Source organism: Gadus morhua, chromosome 7, assembly GCF_902167405.1.
Source record: "Gadus morhua chromosome 7, gadMor3.0, whole genome shotgun sequence".
In the NCBI taxonomy this organism is placed as follows: domain Eukaryota; kingdom Metazoa; phylum Chordata; class Actinopteri; order Gadiformes; family Gadidae; genus Gadus; species Gadus morhua.
The window spans coordinates 26,039,171-26,057,374 of NC_044054.1; the positions used below are offsets into that span (position 1 = coordinate 26,039,171).

At 42.1% G+C, this 18,204-nt stretch overlaps 1 protein-coding gene across 1 annotated transcript in view; it reads right to left on the reverse strand.

The window, feature by feature from the left end:
- The window catches only part of fstl4 (follistatin-like 4), a 187,162-nt gene that overhangs the window by 46,091 nt on the left and 122,867 nt on the right, over window positions 1-18,204 (reverse strand). Inside the window, exons 5-6 of the mRNA XM_030362380.1 lie at window positions 12,884-13,077; window positions 9,910-10,030 (exon numbers count right to left, since the gene is read on the reverse strand). Coding sequence (XP_030218240.1) covers window positions 9,910-10,030; window positions 12,884-13,077 — 315 coding nt within the window. The remainder of the gene's footprint in view (window positions 1-9,909; window positions 10,031-12,883; window positions 13,078-18,204) is intronic.

Consider the following 18,204-nt stretch of genomic DNA (forward strand, 5'->3'; position numbering starts at 1 on the left):
CAGATTTGCATCTGTACGGGTAATTAAAGGAGCAAATGTGAAATTCAAAGGGAGCAGAAATGAAGGAGGGACAGATGGAGAGATAGATGAGAGGCAGGCAGGGGCGGGGACGGAGAGGATTATTTGCAGCGTGTAATTCGCGGGGATATTAGCCGTCTGGGGGGGGGCATGTCGCGCTAAGAAGTCGTGGCCTAATGCTCTTCTGATGAGCTTCCAGATTTCTGTCTGTCAGGTCTCTGCTTTGATGACGCTCGGACACGTTGTCAAGTGCTTCAGATAAATGTATTACAATGGTAATCTGTAAGCCATTACGCCACATTGAGCATGTACAGAGACCACTGTCCCACCCCTTAACCGAATGGTGGAGTTGAGATTGTTTTTGCTGTGTGATGCCCCAACTCATGATTTTTATTTTTTTTAATTAGTTGTATGCGTGTATGCGACACCGTTGATTATGCCAGCTAATACCTCATACGCCAAACGTCATAGACATGTGGGCACCCTAGTATTTATAGACTATCAAACACAAACATTTAGCTTAATGTGAAACACCTAAGGGTGGGCAGCGCTTTTTAAGAACTGTTTAATTTCTCCTAGACCAAGGCTCGCTTCTGAATTAAGCAGCGCAGCAGCCAGTAGCCATGCTTTTCTTATTTTTGACACGCATGTGCCATTTTCTCACTCACTCATGAACACATCACACTGACTCATGGTTCATCGAGTTTGTTGGTGATTTAAATAGAACCGGTGCTCTACACGTGTGCTCTATTTAAATCCAATGATCCAATTTGATGTTTGGCCAACCATGAACACAAAGAAGATGGGCAAGCTCCTTATTTCTCATCCTGCCTGAAGTCAGTGTGTCTATGACTCTGAAAGTATTGTGTGACTTGAGTCACACTATAGTACTGAAAGATGAGAGCAGATCACATAGAACCGTGATCCCCACAAGGAATAGGAGCGAGAGCGAGAGACAGAACAAGAGTGAGTCACAAAAACAATAAACAAGCAAATTATATTAACTGTATAATGATGTATTTCTGTGCTGTTTTTAATGATATATACACAATATATACTTGATCGACAAACTTATTTTGGTAAGTAATCGTCTCCAAGGATTGCGTTCTAGCTCATAAAAAGCGTTTTCATATGGACCGGTGACTTCCTTGATCAACTGCCAAATCCCAGGAAGGTTTTGATCAGCCATGGGCTGTGTGCTTACATCTATATTTGACATGATAAACACGTAATATGTATATATATGTGACTTTTGTGTGGTTTAAACCCAGCTGCCTGTAGGGGTGGCCCAGCTTCTCCAATAAAGGACCTTCTCTACGGTGAAAATAACTTTTCACCATATAACAACAATATAGACTAAAATAATATTCATACATCATGAATTCAGTGGCTGGTCTCTGTGGCGACGGAGAGCTCCATTCGGTCTGAGTAAACACAACATTCACATCAGATTATGACAAACCCTGCATCGATAAAGAGACTCTAGCAGCTTCTGACTGGTCACGGTTTGAAATGCTTGTGAACGATACGTTTTAGCGTACAGAACAAGTTAGGCACCGTTCAATTCAAGCAGAAATGTTCAAGCAGAACAATGAAGATGAAGTACAAGTTCCAACGGAGACAATCCTTTCCACCAGTGGTATGATAGCTGTGAAAAGCTGCTGTTGACACAGTTTACATTTGACTTTTTAATGGTTTCGAAATGCTGCTATACGTTTGAAGTTGTATACCTGATATTGTGTATCCCTCCAGACTCACGGCTCTACTTTGGAGGAAAATTATTGGATGGTGCCACTGCCATGGCTGGTTATCAAACAATAAGGAATTTTTTTTAATGTAAAACATAACAGCAAATTTCACACAGAGGAAAACAAATAAAGAAACATTGTACAACCTTTTGGTTTAACTTATAAGGCTTTTCCTTCTAGAAGCCAGCAATACTGTGGAATCATTCATTTATCACCCCCTACCCCTGGTGGAATGCCATGCCGTTACACACACACTGTCATCCCGACACGGTGTTTTGACTATTAAAGAAGATTTCAACTTAATGTCTTTCTATTGTAGATCCTAATCGTCAAAGTTGTTCATTAACAAATCCTTTAACTTGCTGCAACCTGTGCAACTATCAAATTGTCTTCCAGTGTGTCCGGATAGACTATAATTTTATGGGGAATATTTATCTAGGCTTTTGAACTGCCCTAGTTCAAAAAGCCTAGAGAGGGTGCCGTATAAATAAATACAGTGTGGGAGAAGTAAGAAGAGGAATAGGAATAGGGGCTGGCACGAAAAAAAAAAGGAACAATTTTTGCAGCCATGATCCATATTTAGTTTTGTGTTTTCTTATTCCGATGCATGCACCGAATAAAAATATCAGTGTGCCTTAACTTTAGTCTAATTAACTGTTTACCGTCATTTCTACTCCACTCTACTCTTTAAGTAAAAATGACTTTCTCTTGTAAATAATCCTTGCTACTCTTCTTTTCCATATCATATTTTCTGCTGTGCATTGCATTCTCTCTCTCGGTTCTCCTCTCTAATATGCATCTCTGTCCTAATACCTTTATTTATCTTCATGAAATAAGCTGTATCAGGTGGTTGACTTAAAAAGAAAGGAATTATTAAAAGATTAAACAGAAAGCCACTGTTGCCATGGAAACTTTCTTGGTTTTTCTCATCATTCTTCTCCGAAGAGCGAACTGATTGACCACAAGGCATGTGTGTATGCATGCATGTCGTGAAGGCTTGTGTATAAGAGTGTGTGTGTTTGTGTATGCGTTAGTGTGTGTGTGTGTGTTGGTGTATGTGTTAGTGTGTGTGTGTGTGTGTGTGTGTGTGTGTGTGTGTGTGTGTGTGTGTGTGTGTGTGTGTGTGTGTGTGCGTATCCGTTTGCATGTGGGTGAAGGCTTCTGGGTTAGCCTGGGTGTGCATGTGTGTGTGTGTGTGTGTGTGTGTGTGTGTGTGTGTGTGTGTGTGTCTGTGTCTGTGTGTCTGTCTGTGTGTGTGTGTGTGTGTGTAATAATAATAATGTGGTTATTTGTGTCTTCCTTTAAGAACCTCACTTGAGTCGACAATGAGCAATAAGAAGGAGATAGGAGGGCTGCGGGAATGAGGACAGTCTGTCTTTTAGCAGTACGGGGAAGAGCCCTTTAGAAAGACTAGAGAATAGATTGAAAGTAGAAAGAAGGCTTGGATTTCCACGCACGCACGCGCAGACACACACACACACACACACACACACACACACACACACACACACACACACACACACACACACACACACACACACACACACACACACACACACACACACACACACACACACAATTGTAATAGTGGCAAGGAATAATTGAGAATTTCGGTGCTTGGTCATGCAGACTTCTCTCTCTGTCCGTCTCTCTAGGGCTGTAATGGTGCATAATAGAAGAGGTGGTATGGAAGTAACCAAGGTAACCTGCTTACCTGCTACCGCGGTAACCTGACATTGGACAATTATCCAGGATACCATTCACAATAAAGTGGTGACAACACGGCCCACACACTGCCTGGCAATTACCCAGGAATCCATTATAAAGAGTCAGACAGTCAGAGGAGCAGTTAGGAGACTAAGGAGGAGAGGAGAGGAGAGAGGAGGGGAGAGGAGAAAGGAGGCGGGTTCAGCAGTTAGGGGACCAGAGGGGGAAGGGGGAGAAGAGGAGAGGAGACCAGGAGAGGTAAGAAGATGGAGGGGAGAGGAGAGGCGAGGTGGAAGGGAGAGGAGCAGAGGGCAGGAGAGAGGAGAAAGGAGATTGAAGGGAGAGGGGAGAAGAGAGGATAGAGGAGGGGAAAGGGAGACCAGAGTATAGGAGAGGAGGAGAGAGTAGAAGGTAGGATGAAAAATAAATTGATGAGATGTAGGAAATGGTGAGATTTCTAAACGGGCAGAAGGTGTGTCTGTTTGTGCGTGCGCTTGCGTATGGTTGTATGTGAGTGTGTGGTTGTGTGTTTGTGTGTGTTATTAAAAAGCACAGAACAAGGAGAAAGGTGACAGAATAAAAACAAAAGTGTTAAAGTAATGAACAATGTGTGGGTAGCTGAAGAGAACCACTACAGTATAAACACAACAGAACAAAAAGTGAACTAGACCCCAAGTTAATGAGATCTGAGAATCACTTTCCACAGCGAGCAATGATTTGGATCTTGGTGTTGTTTTTAGATGACAAAAAGCATTTTGTGTAGAGAAGAGAGACCTGATTTATCAGGATCAGTTGCACAGATAAAGGATGGACATAGATGACAAGGCAAGATTGAGTGAGATGGAGGGCGCAAGAGTGAGAGAGAGAGAGAACCTGTACAAATCATCAGCTCACTATTGATTAGGGACAGTTTGGGGAGAATGGGAGTTAATATTATTTATATCAATACAACAAAATGTACGATCAGTGATAAGAAAAGTGGTAGAATGCTTTCTTTGAGATTGAATTGAAATGCTAATCCATTTTATTTCTTGTTTAAATAATATATTATTAGAAATACTATCGGAAACCTGTGAAAGGGCATTTTGAGGGTGTGTTTGTATGTTTGGTTTTGTGTATGTGTGCGTGTGTGTGTGTATGTGTGTGTGGGGGGGGTATGTTTGTGAATGTGTGGATTTACTCAGCCTGTTTTAATTTAACCATTTACATGATAGAAGTGTAATCTCCTTGCGATAAAGATGCCCTTATTGATTAGAGCAGATTAACACCCATACACACACAAACACACACACACACACACACACACACACACACACACACACACACACACACACACACACACACACACACACACACACTCACTCTCACTCCTTTCGCCGTTCCTCTTTTTTCCTCTCCACCTCTTGCATCTTTTATCTTTTATCGTGCTTCTCTTTCCCCATATTCTTTCTTTCCCTTTATTAAAGCTTGAGAGCATTTTAAATGATTATGAAGCAATTCATTAAATCGCTGGAAATTAAGAGAGGGAATAATAAAAGACTTCAATGCATCGTTCGTGTCGTATTGCAAGTTATACATATTGCCGACGATATCAATTAATTATAACAAATAAAAAATGAAACGATATATACGCTAATTAAAGTGAAATTAGTTTGTGGCAAAATGAGTCAGTTGATGCAACTGCATTGGTGTATTTGCACAGGATTTTCACAGCAGGTTGTGATCTCCTTGCCTCGTGAGAGTATCCTGAAATTCACTTTTGCATTTCGCAATATATCAGTCTGCCCTTGGCTGTTTCTTTTTTTATTTCAAAATAATGCTGCAGCCGTATTTTGAAAGAGAGCTTGAGCTCTCTTCTCACTTGTCGAATCTGGTTGAAAGTTAAGCAAAAACATAATCTCCTCTGAGAAAAGCCCCTGTGTAGTGTTCTGTTAAACTTGTTTCGCAAACAAATAGTTTTGATTGATACACTTTCCTCTCCGCAATTGTTGTTTGGCAGACCTTGTTCGCCATGAAATTAATCTCAGTTGCCTGAGCGCTGATTGGTCCTGACATTTTTCAAATGTTTGGAATAGACTTCCAACAGGATCGAAGCCAGACAAATCAGCAAAGAGAACCAGAATGTGAACTCATCGTGATAATATCCAGAGGCTAGTGAGCTTCCATTTAATTCAAAATAATTTTAAAGATAGCACTGCCACCATTCACCTACAAATAATGGAGAACATTTTATTTATTGAGCCTATTTAATGGCCATGGAGAACTCTTGCTCTAAACTAGTGGTGTAAAGGACCGTAGAGGATAGTAGGGAACATTTAAGGATAGGAGAGGGCAGTAGGAGACAGTAAAGGATAAAAGGACACAGTCAAAGACAGGAGACATATGATACACTGTAAGACAATATGAGATGGTAAAAACTAGTAGGATACAGTCAAAGACAGTAGCAAACTGTAGATTACAGTATACAGTATAACACAATACAGGACAGTACAGTAGTAGGAACATAGGAAAAAGAAGAGGGCAGCAAGAGACCATAGGAGAAAGTAGAGGACAGTAGGAGACAACAGAGCGCTATAGAGAACCATAGGACATAGTAGAGAACAGTAGAAGACAGTGGAGGGCTGTTAGCCACATTAAAGGACAGTTGAGGAAAGAAGCAGATGGTAAAGGCCTCCAGCAAATACACAAATCCTATCCTACCCTATGCTACTCCGAATATTTTGCCCAACCATCTCCCGGCCCCCCACCCCTCTCTTGTCTCCCTTCCACCCTCTTGATTAAATAAACAGAAGTGTTGAGTATCTTTATTGGCACTGTTTAGCGGCTAGCAGCAATAGCTCTAATGTCACCATTAGCAGGAGCCATGGAAAACAAATACAATTGCAGTGGAATTCAGCCTGAACAGGCAGTTGCAGGGGGATGGAGACGGGGAGGTGAGTAGGAGCGAGACACAGAGGTAAAGGAAGGAGTGGAGGGAAATCGATAGAACACACACAGAGAGGGGGGAAGGAGCTTAAAAAAAGGAGAATGAAGAGTATTAAACCAAACAAAGAAGACACCGAGATTGAGGGACGGAGGAAAAGAAAGGGATTAAAGAAAGGGCAAGGGAGTGATGAGAAGGTGACCGTTGAAAATTGAAAAAAGGAAATGAGAGACTAAATCAACTCTCAATCAATCACTCTCTCCTTTCTTTTTAAACCCATTTCTTTCCACTTTGTTTCCAACCATCTCACTCTCTCTGTTCATTCAATCACTTTTTTCCTTATCTCATTCCTCCCAGCCTTTGATCAGTAAGGTTTGCTGCTGGCAACTTTTGCTGTTGCCGAAAACGTGATTTAATTTCTGTAATTAAGAAAAAAAAAAAGTGTTTTGTGTGCCTCCTGCCTAAAATTCCAAAACAAAATAATTACGCTTCTCTACCCAATTCCTGTATAGTTACTTTCAAAGTTATTCTAGTACCATTCTCCAAGGGTTTATAAGACTCTAATAAAACTCAAAGGTAATGTGCCTCATACCAATGTTAATTTATCTAGGAACAATGGAGAATAGATGTAGTAACTAAAATGTACTTCACACTACTCTATTTGAAGAGATTCCAACCAAAATTGTAATTTAAAACCAAGATGAAAGATGGAATAAATGGGAATAACAGGGCTATGAAAGCAGGATGGATGTAAAGGCCTTTATGTGGCACTTCCACGGTGTGCCCTTTACTCATGACAAGGATTGTTATTCATTAGTGGGTCTCTGCTGTAAAACAAAATAATTGCTTTGACATCTCCGGCTACACTCGAGATACTTCAAATATCAACTTTCATTATTTCTTCATTCTTTTCAGTAATAAAAAGAAAAAATCAATTATAAAGAGTCCACACTCCCCCACCGTCCATAATTTATATCCATAAGGGACAGTTTTGTGGCTGAATCCGTGAAGGCAGACTGTGATTGTTGGCCTAAGTTGGATGCAATTAGCCGGTGATTGGGTTCAGGTGTGCAGTGATTACCTGATTGTGGTGTTTGGTGGCATTTGTGAACTGATCATTTTCCCCTCACACTTATCATGTGTTTGTGTTTGTTGAGGGCTCGATAAAAACAGCTTTAATCCGGCATATGCCCGCTCCTCGCCTTCCTGCCGGGATCTGTTAATTAAAGCCAAAGTGTTACGCAGCGAGGGCCCTCGCCATGCCGGTTATCATGTGGGTTTTCCTACTTGGTGGTTTAGGAATTAAACACTGATTGTACTGTTGTCCCGGTAATCTACTTGTTGGTTTGCGCAAGCTGCTTTAATAAATGCCAACCCGATTATACACAGACTGTAACATCAATCACCATATTATCCATAGCTGTGTTCGAAATCGTTCCCTATCACGGATATAGTGCACTACATAGGGTGCTCCTCATTTTGTAGTGGTGTTCGAATTCTCAATGGTTAATTTCATGCACTATATAGTGCACTTAAAATACCCAAAATTTGAGTGTACATACGATGTTACCTACATGTAACTCCCGTATTCCACAATGCAATGCGGTCACAGTTTTTGTCACAGAAAACGATCATTTCTAAAAGCTCCGGCCAAAGTGGAGATTTCTGAATACGCCGGTTATGTGTTGTCGTGTCAACGGGTAGAAACGGGGTTTTAGGTTCTGAAACATCAAATGATGCGCCAGGAAATGCTTAACTTCATATGAGCGCCTTATGTTTACAGTTTGTTTGTTACAGGAAGACGCTCGTGTTATTCGTTGTTGTTGATTCTGAGGATTCTGATTGGCTTTCATAGGTTTGGCATAGTTATAATGGCGCTCAACGGCGTATTTATGCGTTTTGATGTAAACGGCAACTTTTTTGAAAACGATGTTGTGTGCACAATGTTATTTTTGAAAACGGAGGGGGGGAAATATTAGTTTCTATAAATACCCTGCTACGTATAAACGTGGCCATAGTAAATGTAACATTCAAAATTAATAAAAAAAACTTTGATCAAGGAAATGTAACATTCAACATCAACTCAAGCTTTCCTCGTGAGTGCCCACATTATGTGGGCGCATTTGTCTGCGTCACACAAGTACCCGGCGCATTTACTGGCGCAAATGACGTTTAGAAATGTTCAGCGTAGTTTCCGAATTCTCATTTGTTCCTTCCCTTTATATTAAACTATATCATGAACACTACATAGGGAATAGTTAGTGAGTGAATAGGGAACGATTGCAAAACCAGCTATTGAAAACGACTCATCGTTAGATCCTCACAGCTTTCACCCAAAAACTGAAAACAAAAACTAAACAGAGAATAAGGCGGTTAAAGTGGAATCTGCTTAGATTTGGTGCCAATTTCCTCGCAACAAAGTGATAGCGAGAGAGCGAAAGCGCGATTGAGAGCGAGGGGGCGAGAGATGGCTACAGAGAATGGCCCAGAAGCCAATAAAAGCTTGAATTTGGGGGGAATCAACGTGACAACAATCATATTAGGAGTGTTTTCAGTACAAATTCCTCTCAATGGAATCTGTGGCTAAACGATACACACGCACGCTCACACACACACAAACACACAAATCTAAGCCCATCATCATGATCACGGCCCAGAGCAGCAGATGTGCCACTCTGAAGTAACTACTCCCTGAGGGGGTGTTCTATTCTGCAGACCCCCACGGCCCCCCAGTTAACTTTGAGCTTCATCTGATCAATGGCTGCCTTTAGTAGTCCCAAACCTGCCTTTTACCTGTTTGTACAACATTACAACCCCTTGACAAACCTCACCCACCTCCTCCACACACACACACACACACACACGCAGACACGCAGACACACACCCACACCCACACACACACACACACACACACACACACACACACACACACACACAGCCGCAGGCAAACTTGGAAGTACATAAATACTGCACACACAGACGCATCATCCAAGCCGAAATACGATGTATATGTGGCAGAATCCGCTCCAACCAGTAAAACCCAGTCATTAGGGGCTAAATGACTGTTGCAGCCTAATGGACCAGTGAGGGCTGAAGCCAGAAGCTTCCATAACGGGCACCTGCCACAGATAAAGGCTTGATTTATCCACTCTGCCACCCCACTCTAACCCCTATCAACATCTGAGGAAGTCACAAACGCTAAGGTTGACTAGAAGTCATGGATCAGCAGTTTGATTATTTAAAGATGTTTAAATAATAATGTCGTTAGACGGATAGATAGATGGATAGATGGATACTTTTTCTCGCTGCCATGATTGAAGTGAATACCCGCATAACGGCTATCCCTAAACAGTTATTCTTGACAACAAGCAGCACAATAAGCTTTTCAGTGTGCACTACAGAGGCTACGAGGTTGGTAGTCGAGAGAGTGGGCCTGGGACACACAACTAATCCATGACTTCACCATGAGTGGAAAAGACCCCACGTAAACACACAGGAAGTGGGAGGACTTACGGAAAGCGGTGTAGAACTCGTGGAGCGTCAGGTGTCCGTCGTTGTTGTAGTCGTCATAGCGGAGCAGGTCCTGCATGCTGCACTCCAGAAGGCTGTCCTCCAGGTGCTCCTTCATGGAGATCTGGACGCACACATACATGCACACACACATACATTAAGTACACAAACACACATTAAGCACACACACGCACACACACACACACTAAGCACTAAGCACACATGCACATGGAGACACACACACACTCACGCGCACGCCCTCACGCACGCACAAACACGCAGACATATTAAACACACGCACACACACAGACAAACACACATACACACAGGCAAACAGAGAGACACACACACACACACACACACACACAGACACATGCACACAGAGAGACACACACGCACAGGCACCCACACACACGCACACACACAGACACACACACACACGCACACAGAGAGACCACACGCACAGTCAGTCACACACACACACACACACACACACACACACACACACACACACACACACACACACACACACACACACACACACACACACACACACACACACACACACACACACACACACACACACACAAAACCACCCAGTCATTGATAAATGTCATCAGGATATACAGCTACATGAAGTCCCTTTATCGTAACCTTTACTTTGTCTTCGTTACATTCAACACCAGGGTTTTCTCCCTCCACACATATTCTATCCGGACTTGATACAATCTCATTATGCAGTTCCTGGACAATTTCACTCTGACATTCGTAAAGGGGAGCTAGCACACCACTTTTATTTACTTCACAAAATGTCACTTACGGACTCCATGGAAGTGTAATCAAGATCAGTGTTAACATCAAGAAGAAGGAGAAATATATTTAGTAGGTTCTTCCTTTTTGAGGTTTTGTTATAAAGGGTCTGGCGGGCTGTGAATCAACAGTTACTGGACACTTTCAGACTTTCCGCATTTGGAGAGCGTCCATAAAACAATGTTTAAATTGTACACCTCATTGTCAAGGCGATGGCTCAGCCTGCCAAAGCAGAAGGTTCATATTAAGAGGCTGTATTCACTTGAAGAGCATTGTTATTATGTTCTCTAAATATCCAGGCATACTATTTAATTGCGTTTTCCTTTATAAAATATAAAATACAATAATATTAATAAAATCACAGGCAATGAATTAAATATGCAATATGCATATTTACAATTACTATTTAATTCGGCCAAAACCCGTTGTTTTTTTTTGGCTGATTTCTTTTTATTCGTCAAACCAGATACAGATACACAATGTATTAGTGTGTTCTGAAAACAAGACACAGATACACGATGTAGAACTGTGTTTTGAAAGTAGGATACAGATACGCAACTTATTATTCGGCTGTTGCTGGGACAAAAGGATGGTCATTCTATTGCTGAAATCATGTTTCTTTCCAATAATTCCTAAAAATTTGGTTGGAGGAAGTTACCACTATGGCTATATTTATTTTTTTATTCCATACCAAAAGATATATCCTAAATATGAACTGCAAATCCCAAAGTCATGCCTTACACTATGTTTGATAAAACGCTAAAATGGAGTGCTTTATATAATGCACATGATGTAGCCATCATTTTTACTGAAGTGGAAAAGGAAGGTGAAACAACCATAATGGCTTGGCCTTGTGCGTCTGTAAACGGAGACATTTATTGTAAATAACAGCATATGTGAATGATTTCTGTAAATTAAACAACTATGATCCATGGGCCTCCTTAGGAAAGCACATCTTCACTTTAAACCACCCGTGTGACATGAGCACTTAGTAGTCATTTCAGTAATTTCCTTGCATAGCCGGTCGTTGAGATCATAGCATTGACGCGCATGGCAGCGAGAAGGCTAATAGCATCACCATCTAATTCCATGCTAGCCAGATTATATTCTTAAACATTTAGCGCTCATGCACTTTCATCTCCTCCGATATTCCTTCTTGCACATGTGAACGGGCTGATTAGTGGGACGTGACAAACCCCCTCCTCTGGTGCCTGTGGGAGTCAGGGAACAGTGGTACGCTGATACCAGCTGATCTCTCCGTGGGCATGGGAATAACACATTTCAACGCAGAGGCGCGGTGACATTCCACTTTAAGGCCATCTGTGAATAGAGATAGACCCCAAACTACAAACCTAAATGTTGACATTTAACATCCAACATTTTTCATCTTTTAAAACTCCCTTATTTCCCCTACTTGCTTTGATCTTAAAAGGATTATCCTGCTTAAACAGAATTCATGAATTCCTAAAGGATTGGACTGCCTTTTATAAAGACTTCTTGGCAACGGAGCAGCATTAATAATTTCCAGATGTGATAGGACTCCAAATCTTCACTCGGATCTCCGTTTCGAACACCAGCGAAGGTTTTCATTATGTATTTCATTTTTTCTATTTTTTCCACAGAAAAAACTAGGCCAAAAGAAGCTGGTCTGATCTCTGTCAGCACACAAACTAAGTTTGTCATCATTAGGAACGTAGCAATAGAATGAAAAGGTCATCATTCATGTGAAATCTATTCTTATTTATGTTGCAATATTGTAATTGACTACATTGCAATTAACTTTCAAACAATGTTCTCGCCTAAAACCCTTTTTCATAGTCACCATGGATACTGTACATGTTGTAGGAATTGGCGGAGGTATCAGCCTTTTACATATCTCACACAGTCCTCCAATTCAATGACTGTCTGTTTGTCTGTATGTCTATCTGTACCTTTTATCCTTCAGTCATTTAGTGACGTGAGCAGGTAGAGGCTCCAGAGAGGAGCCGGTAGAGGTGATGGACATATCAGGGATACCTACAGCCGTGATAGCTTTCAATGTTTTGGTTCTGAAACCACAATCATCAGCTTAGGGTCAAACACCTCCCCCACTACGGATCAGACAAGGACGGACCCCACTACGGATCAGACACTCAGTGTCTGATCCGTCCGGTCCCATGAAGCCCACCTTTTCGAGCTCGTCGCTGCTCAGCCGCCCGTCCTGGTCCACGTCCAGGTACTTGAACATGTTGTCCACCAGGGCTCTCTTGTGCTCCATGTCCCTCTGCTGGCTCTGCTGCCCGTCCCCGCCCAGCCCCTGGGGCTGTATGTTAAGCAGCATGCTCTTCAGCCGGTTGTACTCGGACATGGTGCACACGTCTCCTGCACAGACCGAGGAGAAGAACGCAAAGCAGGACTGTTAGGGTCATTGGTAGGTGTGCTAAGGTCATCTCGGGTCCAGCAGTCCTTCGATGTTCATTTATATTTACATTTAGGGCTCTCAGCACACGCTTTTGTCCAAATCGACCATTCATACACACATTCACACACTGACGGCGGTGTCAACCATGCAAATGGACAGCCAGCTCACAGGGAGCCGTTATGGTCGGGTGTCTTGCTCAGGAACAGCTCAACACTAAGCTAGGAGGAGACAGTTTTCAAACTAGCAATCTTCAAGTCAACCCGCTCTTTTTTATTTTATTTTCACAAAATCAATGGTCAATCGATTTTGTTTAATTCCGTAAAGTTGATTTAAGGGTGGAGTCTATTTACCATCATGGCTTCGTAGCCAAGTTGGTTACCAATTACTGCAAACTCACATGGCCAAGCCAGTGATCAATTACTCTAGACTCACACGATGGAGCCGCTGTAGCTTATTGAAGCTAGGGTTTTTCATACTTTGTGGTGAACAGCCCAATAATAAGCCAATCACCTTGATCGTGATTGATCCGCACGGAAAAGTTATAGTTAAATCAGGTATGTTGTGGTCATGGCTAGGTCAGTCGCTGTATGTAGCCATTTGTCAAAAAACACTTATTATAAAAATATATATAATTATGATAATACTTAAAAGATCATAGTTGTGTTTGGATTTAAAATTTGTAATCCTGTGTCTTAAAAAAGAAGAAGCCTAATTTCCGATCTGAAACGGTTAATTAATTAACTACCAATTAACTAATATCTCTGAGAGATGCTATAATCATCTACACATTGTTTTAAGATCGCCACTTTTAAAGGTCCCAATGTCCTCCCATTTCTGCTAGAATACTCTTGTCTCCTCATTAGCTTTGTGTTTTGACTAATGCAGACTTGTTGGCATTACATGTGCGAGAGGGAACTATTGTACTGTGTCATGGTTGAATGAAGCCGAAATCCACTGATACCTCTGTGGTGTCCAAGCTATTCTCCAACTGACAGTTGGTTCCAGAGAATGCTTTTAACCACATACAACAGCAGGAGCTGTCATGCAGGAAAATTGCTGCAAAAATGTGAGCAACCTGTTTGCTTTGTTCTCATGGAGTTACACAGTGTTAAACTCCTAATTGCTAAATGAATTAAGTCTCAATCACGGCTTTGGTCACCTTGAAACTGAAGTGTCTTTCTGTAAGGAGTTGCCAGAGCGTTGAAATGTTTGTTTTAAACCAGATTACGTTATCATTATATTAGCCTAACATCCTAGATATATACGACAATTCACCATGACGTAACAACAACCCTTCCATGTCATTTGACCAGGGCAGAGAGATCGAGAAGACAGAGGCTTGAATGAATGATTTTCTTCTTGCGGGGTGCTATGGAACGTCTCATTTATTTATATATATTTATTTATATATATATATATATATATATATATATATTGTAGCGGGCCAATGGGTGTGGGGTTTCCACGCTACCAAGTTGAATAGACAAAACACAACACAGAGAGCAGTTCAAATGGGTAAATGGTTTATTTACAGAGTAAATCAAACCAGGGTGGGAAAAGGGTCATCCACCTCCTATATGCTCCAGTCCGTCCAACACCTTCCACTTGTCTCTCTCTCTCAGGGCGTACCACGCTGCCAGGCGATCACACAGATCCTGCCGGTCCATTGCTAGCCCTAGCCCCCTCTCTAGCTCCATTTCTAGCTCCAACTTCCCCTGTCTGTCGTTTCCTAGCTCCTTTAAGCCCAAGCACCCCTGCTTAATGATCCCCAGGCTCGCCTCGTTAAAGTGAGGAAGTCCATATATGGCTTGGGGGTGGAGCCAGCAGGTTGCCAGACCTACCACTCCCCTCACTCCTCCCTGGCGTCTGCCACAATATATATACAGTATATATATATATATATATATATATATATATATATATATATATATATATATATTAATATATATCATTATATTAATATTGTTTTCGTCATTGTTTCAACTTCAGGTCAACAAAAATGTTTTCAACTATGTAACTATGTTTACAGTAGCCATCTGGATCGCTTCAGGTCAGTGGAAGCTGCTCGCGTTCTACCAACCGGAAGTATCTTGACACATATTGTTTACTAACATTCTGAAATACCGTATATATATATATATATATATATATATATAAAAACAAAAACGCTTGATCATATGTTATCATTTTAGATTTCCCTGATTATATTCACACATTCCCGAATAAGAAGCGCATTTCCTTTATCGTGTTGCTGCGTGGCTGGTCGCTCATGACGTGTTTGGAGGCACGGAGGGAGCTCTAATTAATTATGAGCAGTCCTTAAAGAGTGTGAAAACGAATTCCAGTCTCATTTAGGATCCCTGTTGATCTGCCAGTCACTAGCTGGGGGGAATTAAAAACCCACGCAGCAACAAGACAACAAACCGGCCTTTCAGATTCACCATGGGCCTACTGTGAGAATGTGCATCCGAAAAATTTTCTCTAATTAATTACGTTACATAATTAATTCGTTTTAGTCCTTAGTTTCATCATAAATTGTTTGTCGCCCTGCTCTCGGAAGTGGAAATTATGTATTTGTGTGTGTGTGTGTGTGTGTGTGTCTGTGTGTGTGTGTCTGTGTGTGTGCGTCTGTGTGTGTGTGTGTGTGTGTGTGTGTCTGTGTGTGTGTGTGTGTGTGTGTGTGTGTGTGTGTGTGTCTGTGTGTGTGTGTGTGTTTGTGCGTGTGCGTTTGTGTGTCTTTGTGGGGGTTGGGGGGGTCACATTATTATTTTATCATGTGCTGTGAGTGGTAACCCAGACAACCCCCGCCCGGCAAGGAATAGGGGGGGTTTCTAACTTTGAGAAACCGAGGGGTTGAGATTGGCGGGATACCTGATCCCGAGTGGTGAGAACCTAGCAAGGGGGGATGCTGAAGGGTGAAATCTACCACCTCTACCACCCAGCAAATGGCCGGCTGCTGCAGAAGCCAAGAACACTGCCCCTCCTTTGAGGAGAGGGGCACGGAGTCCACGGGTTAATCTGCTCTGAGGACTCGCACAACCGCGGGAGATAATCACTACTCAGAGGCACTGGCGGGCTGCTGGGTTCAGTCGAGGGCATTAGCAGGGAGAACTGCTCCGGAAAAAACAGGTTCACGAGCGATACTGCAGTCGCTAGTTGCCGTTTAACAACTGCTGGCTAACACGTGCTCTTTGCATGAACGCTGGCCAGTGTGACATTGAGTTGGACGCATCTGCATAGTGAGCTTAACCTTGTCTATCAAAACGATTCGAGTCGCTGCGAGAATTTGGCCTCTGCACCCAAAATCATCAAGGTGGCAGCCTGTCATTGGTCATTATGATTTTAGTGGAGCCTTTTTGTATTTAAATTGTCCCCATTCCGTACTGTGAAATGTCACAGAATACACAGTGCTGAATAGAGAAAGTCTCTTGGATTTCCTGTGAGCTGGAAGCTGGGCTTTTTGTACTTTGATGTAAAATTTGCACTGCTAGCAATCATAGATATGCAATGCATGCATTAGAGGAATCTATAAGCACACAAATGCATTATTAAGCAATTAAGCACGCGCACACACACACACACACACACACACACACACACACACACACACACACACACACACACACACACACACACACACACACACACACACACACACAGGAAATGTGTATATGAAACTTAATGAAATGAGGTATGGTGTCCTATTAAAAGGAACAGAGGTACTTCCATAAATGTCAGCAGTTGAGTAGTTGAGGTGTTTGCCTTCTTGCCTCCTAGAGTCACTAAATCATAGCTGCCTTGTAATTCTGCTGATTATTTTTTAAACACTGGCTTGTCTCTTCGCTTGCAATTGAAAGCCACCTTAACTTGGCCTGTACACTGGATTGTCAGTATTTAATGGACTTCTTTTTCCATTGAATTAATTTCCACTTTTGTAATAGCGTATTTTGGGTTCTTTCAGAAACGGTTCATCTGAGTGATTTACTACCTCATATTTGTCTTGAATTCGAATCCAAGCCTAGCTGCAGAACAATGACACAAAAACCAATATGATGTAAAAGAAAATAATACAATGATACCATGCACTCTGTGTTCCATTCCCTGCTGTTTCAGGAGCGGCGAAGATATATTCTGTTGGCTGGCTGTCTGTATTGCCCCTGGGCTCCCTAGACTAAACACAGCAGATCTAAGGCTTGATACAATTCTCCTCATTATTTAAAGTAAAGTTACGCCCTTGTCTCAAGATAGGCAAACATCTTGTCATTAGTGCATGGGCCTTACAAGTGCATTTATGTTTTAATTTGAGCTGACTGACGTATGAGTCGATGATAGATATATCCATATTTGGAGATGAGAGTGGCTTGCGTTTTGGGTAATGAAGTCCATCTGTCAGGGCGACGCTAGAATGCTCATGAGTGTGTCTCGTGTGTGTGTGTGTGAGGTCAATGGTGACAGCAAATAAGTTATTGTGACAGGCTATTAATCACACCCTAAAAAAAACCTGAAATTATGTTTCTTTTGATCCCCTGAAGTTTGCTTGACCTTTCACTCACTCAAATTTTAAATTCTGGTCCTGAGCTCACACACATTGAACCAACTCCCCCGAAACCCACACCAACGCATGCACACACGCACACACTTGCTCACACACACACACACACGCGCGGAGACATGCAAACACACGCAGACACTGGCTGGTGGCAGTCATTTCAAGGTCTCCGCTAAACCCCTGTTCGATGTTATTTCTGCGGGAGGAATGAGGCGTGAGATGGATCAAACATGAGGGATCATCACCTGGCTGTCATCTCGGCCCGCTCGCTGTGAGACGGGGAAAAGGAAGCGCTCTCATATCGATTTACATGTTGTCAAAGAGAGGACGGCGTACTTTGTGTGGGCCCATGACTTTCAGGGTCAATTCACTGGGAAGTGTGTTCCTCCAATGAAATTGATTTACATTTTTCCAGATAAGGACTAATGCCTTTTGAGTTGCTCAGTGTGGAGAGCAAGGTCAATCTTATCTGTGCTATGTGAGATTTAATTGGGAGGGGGGGGGGGGTAATTTTCAAAGAGACTCTTTTGGTTTGGTT